The 11117-nt window shown below is 40.3% G+C and overlaps 2 protein-coding genes across 3 annotated transcripts; one reads left to right on the top strand and one right to left on the bottom strand.

The window, feature by feature from the left end:
* The first annotated feature begins 327 nt into the window (after positions 1-327).
* On the top strand, positions 328-5525 carry rgp1 (GP1 homolog, RAB6A GEF complex partner 1). 2 transcript variants are annotated; one of them, XM_080905574.1, is made up of 9 exons: positions 330-490; positions 684-799; positions 1700-1833; positions 2150-2233; positions 2418-2567; positions 2912-3058; positions 3325-3452; positions 3567-3744; positions 5192-5525. In XM_080905574.1, the coding sequence occupies exons 2-9, from the start codon at positions 684-686 to the stop codon at positions 5413-5415; spliced, it is 1161 nt and encodes a 386-aa protein (XP_080761700.1). In that variant the 5' UTR covers positions 330-490; the 3' UTR covers positions 5416-5525. The 2 variants fall into 2 exon arrangements, with proteins under 2 accessions (XP_080761701.1, XP_080761700.1); XM_080905575.1 differs by lacking the exon at positions 684-799 and having other exon boundaries at positions 328-490.
* Positions 5417-7581, bottom strand: msmp1 (microseminoprotein, prostate associated 1; the record flags this gene model as incomplete). The annotated part of the gene is made up of 4 exons (XM_080899895.1): positions 5417-6329; positions 7097-7205; positions 7330-7432; positions 7534-7581. The coding sequence occupies 4 exons, from the start codon at positions 7579-7581 to the stop codon at positions 6137-6139; spliced, it is 453 nt and encodes a 150-aa protein (XP_080756021.1). The 3' UTR covers positions 5417-6136.
* Positions 7582-11117: the final 3536 nt, after the last annotated feature.

The following is an 11117-nucleotide window of genomic DNA, read 5'->3' as shown; positions in this document are numbered from 1 at the left end:
AGAATATTCAAAATTTTTGTCTGTTATAATTTAAAACTTTCAACATAAATTCTACAAATCAAAGATTCTTTGTAATCACTGAGTTTACCCCTTCCGTATATGTTACCATAGCAACGTCACACACTCGCTTACTATATTTTTTAATATATCCAAATTTTAAATAACGTATTATTTTAAAGGTAATCTTAAAATATCATACGAAAGGAAAATATCATACGAAAGGAAAAATATATGTATATATATTCTTATATGTTATTAATCTTATTTCTGTTTCCCGTTGTTCGTGATTGGTAAAACAGCACCGGAAACAGAATGTCTACGTATTTTTTATTTTTGTTTACTGTAGCCAGCTGGAATGCTAGCTAAGTAAGCTATGCTCGGATTGGCATGAATTGAGAAATTTGGTATACTTTTATTCAAGAAGTGTATTTAGGTTTCTTCGGGGAGAACATTGCGTATTTGCTTTGCCGCAGTATCGCGTGAAGTGAAGGTATGTGATAAACTTGTCCTTAAAACTACAGTCATTAGCAAAGAGGGCCAACAAGTGAAATTCATACTGGCTGTATGTAGGTCAAACTGTAACGACAAAAAAAGTACATCAGATAGAACTGCAATGTGCTCACGATATTATCGTTTACGTTTTTCATTTTCTAAAGTAGCGTTGTCGGTTCGTAACGTTATAGATGATCGAGGTTGTGGCCTCTATGGCCCGAGGCTCAGTGTTTCTGGCCGGGGAGCTCATGGAGTGTCTTGTAACTTTCACCAACCCGATGTCTCATCTTTCCACCTCGGCGAGCAGGTAGGATTTTACAAGTTTGCTCCTTGTTCAATGAGATTAAAAATAAGGGAATATCAGCCATGTGTTATTCTTTGTTTTGACTGTCGTATGTTAATATGCGGGCTTTTAATTAGAGTAGGTTTTGTTTTGGCAAGATTTACAGAAAAGGATTCTTAATAATAACACGTTTCTGATATCCTGCTGTTAGAATATTTTGTAATCTAAATGATTTCTTTATTTCCTTGGGAAGTATAGAGAAGGTTAGAAGGATTTACACGTCTTCTGGAAGGATCTAGAAAAAGCGTGCGATGGTGGTGAAATATATGAGGACAGCAAAACAGTGGTGAGGTGTGCAGTAGGAGAGACAGATGGATTCAAGGTAGGGGTAAGATTACAACAGGGATCTTCTCTGTGCCCCTTCTTGTTTGCAGTGGTGTTGGTCAGGCAAGAGTCCCTGAGTACTGAGGTGGTGGTATGCACTGGAGGGAAGAAGAATGAAAGTCAGTAGAAGCAAGACAAAATGCATGTGTGTGAATGAGAGGGAGACAGATGGAAAAGTGAACATTTAAGGAGACAGGTGAGTGAAGGAGCTTAAATTCCTGGGATCAACTATCCACCCAGGCAGGTGGAAAAGAGGAAGACCTTAGAGGAGATTCATGTAGTGAAGGAGGAGGGTTGGGTTAACAGAGGATGCTGGAAATGGGGTGAGGTGGCGGCGGGTGATCCACTGTGGTAACCTGTAAACGGAGCAGCTAAAACAGGAAGGAGTTGTTTTTTTTTATTTCACTTCTTTTAACACAGTTATTAGGATTTATATGGTGTCTTGTGACCTAGTGTTGTTGGTAGACTGTAACACAGAGGACACTGAAATAATTGTACCCTTGTGTAAGCCTTGTTGTCTGATTCTGATTTTTGTTCCAGTGAGATGCTGGCATGGGCCAGTGCCCAGATCCACTGTCAGTTTCATGCAAGTGAGAACAGAGTAGCCTTGCCGGCTCAGGGCAACAAACAGGATGTCCAGGCTGAGAGCGAGACTGTGCTCATCCCAAGCAGAGGTAAGAAATAAAATATGAAATCTAAGACTGGCAGAAATAGTATAAACTTATCTGGGTTTCCCCAATCTTATAAACAGTACATTTGCATATTGACACCACTTCAGTGGATGTATGGGTCATACATCCAACTGCCTTACAGCCATGCAAGGTTCACAAGGTGAATTTAAAAAAGAACATCCCCAATACTGGATAAATTTGCTGCTGTGTCTGCTAACAAGTCTTCACACACAATGAAAAGTAGCAACATATTAGTAGCCTTTTTTCCATAGCTTTCTTAGTGTGTAATACATTTAACATCTCCTGCTTTGTTCTCCAGGAGAACGAGGGCAGTGTGTGCTGGACACTCCTCCTAAGATATTATTCTGCGACCTGCGCCTGGACCCTGGAGAGAGTAAAACATGTACATGTCTTTACATTTGTGGGAAAAAGTTAACAATAATGTGAAGTGAAATATCTACACTGCTGTTAAAGAATGAAACACTTAACACAATAATGATGAGGTTTCTAGATGGTTTCCCATACATAGCATTATCTCATTTGTGTGTGTGAGACTCAGTCTTGCAAACATTGTCATTCTTTCACAGACTCATACAGTGAGGTTGTTCCCATTGATGGGCCTCCCAGTTTCCGTGGTCAGGCGGTGAAGTACGTCTACAAACTGACCATTGGCTGTCAAAGGGTCAACTCGCCCATCAAGCTACTTCGTGTTCCCTTTAGAGTGTTGGTTCTGCAAGGTGAATGGACTTTTGACCGACTCTGGCTTTCATTTTACAGTTGTAGCCACAGAGAAACAGGGGTTGAAAGATCTTTGCTTCGGCTGTAGTATAATATTAGAACGACAGCAAAACCAGAGAAGTATTGGCAAAAAAAATACTGTGGATATAAACTTTTGTTGTGGTCTCTTAACCAGGCATGTAGATTTTCATTTTTCTCTGGACAGCAAAAAGAGTCTGATTATGTCACAGTTACCAGAGCTCTTTGCTTTATAGAAAGTACTTAAAACGTTGCCAAGAAAATTGACTTTAAAAAATGAGAATCTTTTATCTGATGTTGGTGTTTTTTGCATGTACCCACATAGGCATGCCAGAGCCTCCATTTCCCCAGGATGAAGAGGTTTGCCCCTCCAACCCTTTCCTGGAGGAAGAGGAAGTGAGCCGCAGGGACTCTCGGCCTTTGGAGAGAGCACTGGACATGTTAATGGTCACCACCTCGAGGCGCTACCCCCGTGAGTCGAATTCTCTGCCCTTCTGCTCTTTGCAGGAGTTTAAACTCTAGTTTGTGCAAATTGTTTTTAACGTAAGCGTCACCCCTTTTTTCTTTGGGAATATTTTGACAAATTAAACTGTTTTCTCACTATTTTAGTTGTTACATTCACATAAGCGTGTACATCTATAAAATGGTGGCTTCATTCGGTACCTGAAAGGCAAAAATAAAAGCAGCAGATTCTTTTTGTGTCTCCACATCTGATGTGTGTGTCTTTGTTTTTTCCAGATATGTTTAATATCACCAACATGCGTGGGAAAGTAGCAAAGTTCTGCATCTTTAAGACTGTTTACAGACTCGGGGAGGACATCATCGGCACGTTTAACTTTTCAGAGGGAGACATTCCCTGCCTGCAGGTGTGTTTGCTCTACAATTTTCATACGATGCACTTTCCAATTCAGTCACCCTTTGAATTTTCTCTAAAGCTGTGTGTGTGTGTGTGTGTGTGTGTGTGTGTGTGTGTGTTTCAGTATTCAGTGAGCCTTCAGAGTGAGGAGGAGATCCAGCAGCAGTACCAGCGTAGACCAGGACAAACTCCCAGTGTGACTGGACACGGGCGACATCTGGAGTCTTGCCTCCACACGGCCTTCAGCCACTTCTCTCTTCCCATACCCCTGAATGTCACGCCGGGTTTCAGCAGAGACATTGGTAAGTCACTCAAGCTGAATTATGTCTGACTCACGGCTCAATCATATCTCAACAATTACTTGTAGATCAGTGTCATACAAACTAAGTAGGCATAGTTCATCAATTGCCTATATAAGCTAAGCACAATTCCAGGTTCCTACTATCATTAGTTTTCTGAAAAAAATTTCAAGCGATGAATGTCAGGATGTTTTTAGATGTTTTCCTTGCATACATTTTCAGAAGGCATCTAAAAATGACATAATCTTGAAAAGTCCTTCAAACTTTTCTGAGTGTCTGTACTATGGCTCCATATAGACTCTCAGTAGTGTGGATGAAGTTCAGATAGAATGAATGTCCTATTGCTGACAGCAGATTCTGCAGCACAGGCCTGTAGAAACATAGTTTTGCAGGTAGAGGACTTAGATATTGTAGCTTCTCATATGCAAGGCACAAAATATGGTTCAAAATAAGTAAAGGATTTCATAAATACATTGCAGCTGTGACTACAATGTAGCTTGCCATCGCCAGTGTGTGAATGTGTGTGTGAATGGGTGAATGACTGAATGTAGTGTGAAGCGCTTTGGGGTCCTTAGGGACTAGAAAAGCGCTATACAAATGCAGGCCAAGGATTTCATAAATATTAAAGTTTGAATAAGAAAGTTTCATCTAAATCGAATACGATATTCCCCTGGTATGACACCACATCCTAAACCCATATTAACCTCTTTCAGAAAGCGTGAGTTTGTGTTAGCCATATCAAATAGATGTTCTCCATCATTTTCGTATGTAGTTTTCAAAATATTCATATTTATGTATGACAGCCAAAGATTATAATAAATTCTAATACTTGTAAAATTTAATGTTTTTAAGATAAAGGGGCTAAACTTCACCCAATGCTTCTTACTTACTTCTCACTCATAATTTGTAGCAGATGTTCCAAGGCAGTATTTTAACGTTTTTATTAAAGTACCGGCCAGGCTTCCCAGATGAAGTGTGAGTTTTCATCCATTATTTGATGGAGTGCAGGATAAAATGATCAGTTGTTATGCACGATGCACATTTTGTTTCTGAACCAAAACAACACCCTGTGTAAGCTGGGCTGAGTCATAATCGGGCTGATGCTGTGTAGTCTGAACCTGGATAATGACAATATCAATTACACGTAAACTCAATGTGCTAACCACAGAAGAGAAGGACACAAAAACCAGTGTGGGTTTACAGTGCCTTAAGGCAGTGACTAAATTTTAATAAAAATGATTCACACCTATTAATATGGAAAGTTTTACAAGCATGTGGGTGACGAGCATTCCTTATTTTTCCTTGTGGCTGCACACTAAGAAATGTAGGAACGTGCCGGCAAAAGAGTAAAAAAGGACACGACCGGGAACATCTACACATAAACCTAGGTACTTTTCATAGAATGTATATGAAAAGAAAATTACTTACTCCGGCTCTTTTGTTTATTTAGTGACCCTGAGGTGGCGCCTGCACTTTGAATTCGTTACTGCCCGGGAGCCTATGGAACCGCCCACTGTCCTGCAGAACCAATCAGAGGTCACAGTGTGGGCTGGGGCGGAGCATGTGGATGTGGACACCTTCAGCTGGAATCTACCGATCAAAGTCCTGCCCACCAACCCGGCTTTGGCTTCCTACGTGTCCCAGTTTACAGGGACCAACACCATTACCATTTAACGTGTGTGTGTGTGTGTGTGTGTGTGTGTGTGTGTGTGTGTGTGTGTGTGTGTGTGTGTGTGTGTGTGTGTGTGTGTGTGTGTGAGTGAGAGAGAGATGTAGATGCACATTTCAAGAACAAAGACTCTCCTCCGATGGTTAATCAGAGCTTTTTCTTTCATCTGGAGCAAAACGCTCAATCAAGATGTAAGAGAAAATTAAAAGCGTGACTTAAATCTCTGTCATTTCTTCATGTAAACAACACTTTTATTTGGAGGTTAAATGAGTTACAGCAGCAAACAGGTCAAACTGAACAGACATTTATATTAAAGTACATTTATATATTTACAGAATGTCATCAGTGGGTTAATTAAAGATAGCAGTTGGATTAATATCAGGATCTTTGAACAAAGAAACACTTAACGGTTTGATGTTATTTAGCATTTTAAAATCCTGTAAACTTAAAAGGAGTTTCATAAGAAGCTCAGCTGGGATTAGACAAGTTGCTAACTGATATAAGCGTAAACAGAAATTAAAATGCTTCTAAAGCAGGCAGGGACCTATATTTTCTACATCTGTTAAGACTTCAAATTATTTTGTGTAAATTGCTGCACATTTGCTTAAAAATTGCTAAGCATCATATTCCCTACATGAATAATTCATATACTGAAGATGAGTAATGGTTATGGATATCTAACTGTAATGAGTATCGGCTCCATGGGCAGGCAGAGTGGCGGCAGAGTTACTCAGTGCTAGTTGCGTTCCAGCCTTCGAGATGCTGCTGCAGCTGAAGCGATCCATGGCTCGGGTCCTTGTTCGCTTGACCCGGGGAGCAGGGCAGGCGGGGGTCAGCTGACTGGACTAGAGACACTTTGCAGGTCACTTGCTCCACCTGCACTTCACACCATGCGGGGAAATCCACCGGCCGATGCACTCTGGGCAGTAATTAAGAGGAAGGTAAAGCGTGTCAAACCTTCTTTGCACTTCTCACTTCACGCTTTAAAATGTAAACTTTTTCAGAATCAGAATCTCATTTTTATTGTTATTTTTGCCAAAAGCACAACGATATTATATGCGGTCCCATTCAGTACAAAGAAAGCAATCTAAGTACTCATAAAATACAAAAATAAAGAGTTTCTAACAAATAAAGTATAGAGTAAAAATAGAATCTAAAAACATAGATATGTACATATCTATGTGTGTTTGAGTCAGAGATTGCACAGGTTAGTGACATTCTTGCTACAGCCCTGGGATATTTTTTTGGGTACCCACAGAAAACTCGAAACACTTTGTCAAATCTGAATATTTTTATGTGCCCAAATGAAAACATGTAATTTGTTTTATTGAAAAAAAAAACAGAAGCTTATAAAAGTTGTGATAAAATGTAATTAGAAACATTAAATATGACCATATTTGGCTTCTAAAGCATTACCTAAAATATTTCAAAGTATCTGCAAAGTAAGGCGCAGCCACCTGTAATTTACAATAGTAAAACTAGAATAATATCAGTAAAAAAAAACCACACAGACAAGATTCCTGCAGACTAACAACATTTGTGGCCACTTTCTTTATTCTTAAGCAAAATATCTGGTGAAACTGCTGTTCCACCATGAAAACAAAGTCACTCAGTCTCTTTAAACCATGCGGTTTAGAAAATGTTGGCATCTGGACACCAAATCACACCGTCTGTTTGTGTACTCACGTCTCACAGCAACCGACCCCAACAGGGTGCAGACAGGTGCATTGCATGCAAGCGTTGTCCATCCAGGTTTCACCCAGTGAGTAGTGCCTCCCCTCGTACACACACAGAGCTGGATGAACACATGGTGGGGGGAAGAGCTCAAAATAATAAATTTTTTTATAAACTGATGGGGTTTTTTTAAAGGTAAATGTTTGGGTTTATTTTAAAAAGGGTTATAAAGAATTGGATCTCACCTCTGGAGCTGAAGTGGCACTCCATGGGTGCAGCAGAGCCACCGCTGGTCCACAGAAGAAACCCTACGGCTCCAAGCAACAAGTGAACCCTGGAGAGCTCCATCTTTATCACGTCTGGTCAGCTTGTGATTCCTCTTCTCCTTTTCTTCCCTCATTTATATGCTTTGAGGGTTCATGACCATGGCGTGGAGGTGTGGCTTGCACCGTCATGTGGCCCACAGACTTGGCTGTGGAGAGTGTCAGCGGTGCCATCCGTTGGGAATGAGGAGGTGGAGGTGTTGTGTAGAGGGGAGGGTAAAGTTGTATCTTGGCACGCTTTTGGCACTCTGGAGATCTCCTCGATGCGCTTCAGCAGGCATGAACCTCCGAAGTGTTAGAAACAATGACACATCCACGCGGTGACTAAGAGAGGGAAGGGTAGCAGAGAGGTGAGATGGAGGGCAGAGAGAGAGAAAGAGCGGTTACGTCCAAGGAGAGAAGGAGGTGGAGAGAGAGGGCGATGGAAATGTAAAACATGATTCATCATCATTCAGCCTCCCTCTTGGTTTTTGTGAGGATCACCGCACAGCCCCAGAAAATGTGCCGAATATAAATTTTAAATATATAATCATAATTCTGCGAGGTCCTTTCAGCTCTGGCAGCTACATATGTCCATAGTGTCCATATGCCACAACTGTGTGTCGTTCAATGCGGTCTTCTCTCTCCATGGTTGTTCTGCTTTTGAATGGTTCTTCCTGTTATAAGGAAGTTTTTCCTTCCCACTTTCACCAAACTGCTTGCTTTTCGGGAATTCTTTGATTCTTGGGGTTTTCTCTCTCATGTGGTGAGGTGTTTACACTACAATCTAAAAAGCACTTTCAGGTGACTGTTTTGTGAACTGCTACCATACAAATGAAATTCAATACTGAAAGGAGTCTAAATGTAATCAAATTAAAAGGGAAGGAATGAATTGTCAGATGTGGGAACAACATATGTGAATGTAGATCAAGGGCTTTTGTAGATTTAGATTTCTTTTAATCTGATGTAAACACTTACATGGGACTTTGGATGATAACATATTTCCTGCTATATGATGGAAGTATGTTTGGGGAGTGTCTCCGAGAGACCAGGAGTTTAATGAGCCTAAGGCACAATTCCAGCTTCAGTATCAATAAATGATGGATACTGAAAGCTAAATGAGAAAGACGTACACATTTCTTTTGGAGGGATTTTTTATTGGGTTTAGTTGATTTTTGGGAGAATTAATTAAGTAACAGTTTGTGGAAAGTGGAGGGACAGTGGGAGACTGGCCATCCTAACTGTATCATAATGAAAACCTTAGTTACAGCTGCTTACAATTTCTAATTATTTGTCATTTAAACCTAAATTCTGTGTTGCAGAGTTTATTAAAAGAGTGTGTGTTAATGTAGATGTTAGCTGTTCTCACTTTTTCCTGATTGCTTCCTTAGCAGGATGTGGAGCAACATAGGGAACAGAGCTCAGTCATCTTGATTAAGAACCCCCCAAGGGGAAACGGGTAATGATGATGACGGATTTTATTATTTCAGCCTCCTGCTCTTTTGCACAAACCTCAATTTACCACTGACCAAGCCGACGCTAACATCAAGTTTGTTTCAAATTCTTTTATATACATGACATGTAAATCAGTTTATAACTTTTAGGGAGTGTGTCTCTTCTGGAATTTTTGTTGATATTCCGTCTCTCTCCAGTAAAATGAGCCTACCATAAAAATATGAAACTGTTCAGCAGGGGATCAAATAATTATTTCCCCACTGTAACTAAGCTAACATTTAAGAAAAAGATTTGACTGAAAAAAAAATCCCAAAAGGTCCATGTCAAATCATTTAAACAACAATCAAAGATAAAGTTTGAACTGCTCCTCTTATCACAGTTGGTCACTGGAAACATGTGTCTTCATATTCATAACGTCTGTAATGCAGACAGGTGTATTTCTTTGTTGCCCGGTTCTTTTGCAATTTTTCATGGATTGTTCATCCAAGGAAAATGGCGTTAAGTCAAAAGTTAAATATGTCATCTGAGCATATGTTGCAGTGTGGTATCAATCCACACGCCAACAAAACCTTATCTCATCTTCTTCCACTTGTTTACTATCTGCAGGCTGAGCTCGAGGTCATAGGAAAAATCCTCTCATGCCTCTCACAGGAGCCCCCGGGGCCCTGTAACATGGCGCTTTACATGCCTTCTCTCTATAGTTTAAGAGTGTTGATAGGTCTCCCTGATCGACCAAGGGTGCTTCTTCTTTCACTCAGTCCAACTCACAGTTGCCTCTGTCGGGCAGCGCAGAAGACTAAGGTGTCAGTCAGGCTACGTAAAGGCCTGATTGAGGTCAGTATTTAGATGCAGATGTTTTTCCATAGTTCAGCCTGGGTGGCGGAGACCTCCTCGGAGCCTATGGGGTCCCATATGCTGGCAAAGAGTTCACAGCCTGATCTGACAAATATGTTGTCGTCAGTGCTGATGGAAAGGGAGGACCTCTGAAAACAAAAGATTTTCCTGTCACACACCTCTCGTCCTTCATGGATATGCACTTAATTGGGTACAAGTGTTTTTTAATTGGGTTGGGAAAAGTTCACAGAGCATGAAATCCTTGTCTTTAGCATCGTCAGTGTTTCACAAGTGGATTGTTTGTATTGATTAAATGGAAAAAAGCTAAAAAAAAAAAAAAATAATCAAAGGTGCATCAGTCTCTTTTTTCTCATTTTTAAACTAAAATTTACACTAAATACTTAAAAATTTTAGTGAATATCAGATTAGAAATAGACAAAAGTAGTAGTAGACAAAAATGGCCACAATAGATGGGAATAAAGTCGTAGCCCTTCCTCAACGGTTTTCAGATGAAAACTGTAATCAATCAGGTAAACATAAAGGTGCTGGGTCACCTGCACTTTACACCTACAGGAGCTGCTCAGGCACAGAAGAGGAAGGAGTTTTGGAGCTCTGCAGTTATAAAGTCAGCAAAACTTTTACCCACTATGCACCTCAGCACTCAGTCACCTGCTCTGTAGTGGTCAAACACTTCATGGCTCAGTTATTGTGGTTTCCTGAACACTTCCACTTCTGCTTATGATATGTTTTGTGTGCAGCATTTTTATATTTGGTGGTGTGCTCTTTAGTTAGAGTGCATTTGACCCCTTAGTGAGACTTGTTAAAAAAAGCTTTAAAACCAGCTCATCTTGTATGTTACGTTTAAATTGATTTGCAGCTTCACTGTTGATTTTTTTAAAACTGTATTTTGTTTTTCTTTAAAGTTCTGCTTTTATTTTAAATACTTTGGAATTATATTTCTGCTGTTTTGCCTTTCTTTCTGTGCCATATGCAACATTTCTGTATATATTTTGCCAAAAGCGTTTGCGTGTCTACCTTCAAACGCATATGAACTTGAGTGGCATCCATTTTGTAATCCACTGGGTTTAATATAGTGTCAGTCAAATCTTTGTAGCTATATCACCTTCAAGTCTTCTGGGAAGGCTTTCCACAAGGTTTGGGAGTGTTTATTGGAATTTTTGATCATTCTTCCAGAAGCACATTTGTGAGGTCAGACATTGATGTTGGACAAGAAGGCCTGGCTCACAGTCTCTGCTCTAATTCATCCCAAAGGTTTTCTGCTGGCTTGAGGTAAGGACTCTGTGCAGGCCAGTCAAGTTCATCCACACCAAACTCGCTCATCCATGTCTTTATGGACCTTGCTTTGTGCACTGGTGTGCAGTCATATTGGAACAGGAAGGGGACATCCCCAAACTATTCACACAAAGTTGGGAGCGTGAAAT

This window comes from Rhamphochromis sp. 'chilingali' (assembly GCF_963969265.1).
Source record: "Rhamphochromis sp. 'chilingali' genome assembly, chromosome: 1".
In the NCBI taxonomy this organism is placed as follows: domain Eukaryota; kingdom Metazoa; phylum Chordata; class Actinopteri; order Cichliformes; family Cichlidae; genus Rhamphochromis; species Rhamphochromis sp. 'chilingali'.
The sequence above is the reverse complement of the archived record's forward strand: the minus strand, read 5'-3'. Positions and strand labels throughout refer to the sequence as shown.

Bases quoted from the DNA above. Each gene is read 5' to 3' on its own strand.
- rgp1 (XM_080905574.1), top strand. From the start codon at position 684: ATGATCGAGGTTGTGGCCTCTATGGCCCGAGGCTCAGTGTTTCTGGCC. The intron at 2,234-2,417 runs GTACATGTCTTT...ATTCTTTCACAG, and splicing joins CCCTGGAGAGAGTAAAACAT to ACTCATACAGTGAGGTTGTT. The intron at 2,568-2,911 runs GTGAATGGACTT...GTACCCACATAG, and splicing joins TAGAGTGTTGGTTCTGCAAG to GCATGCCAGAGCCTCCATTT.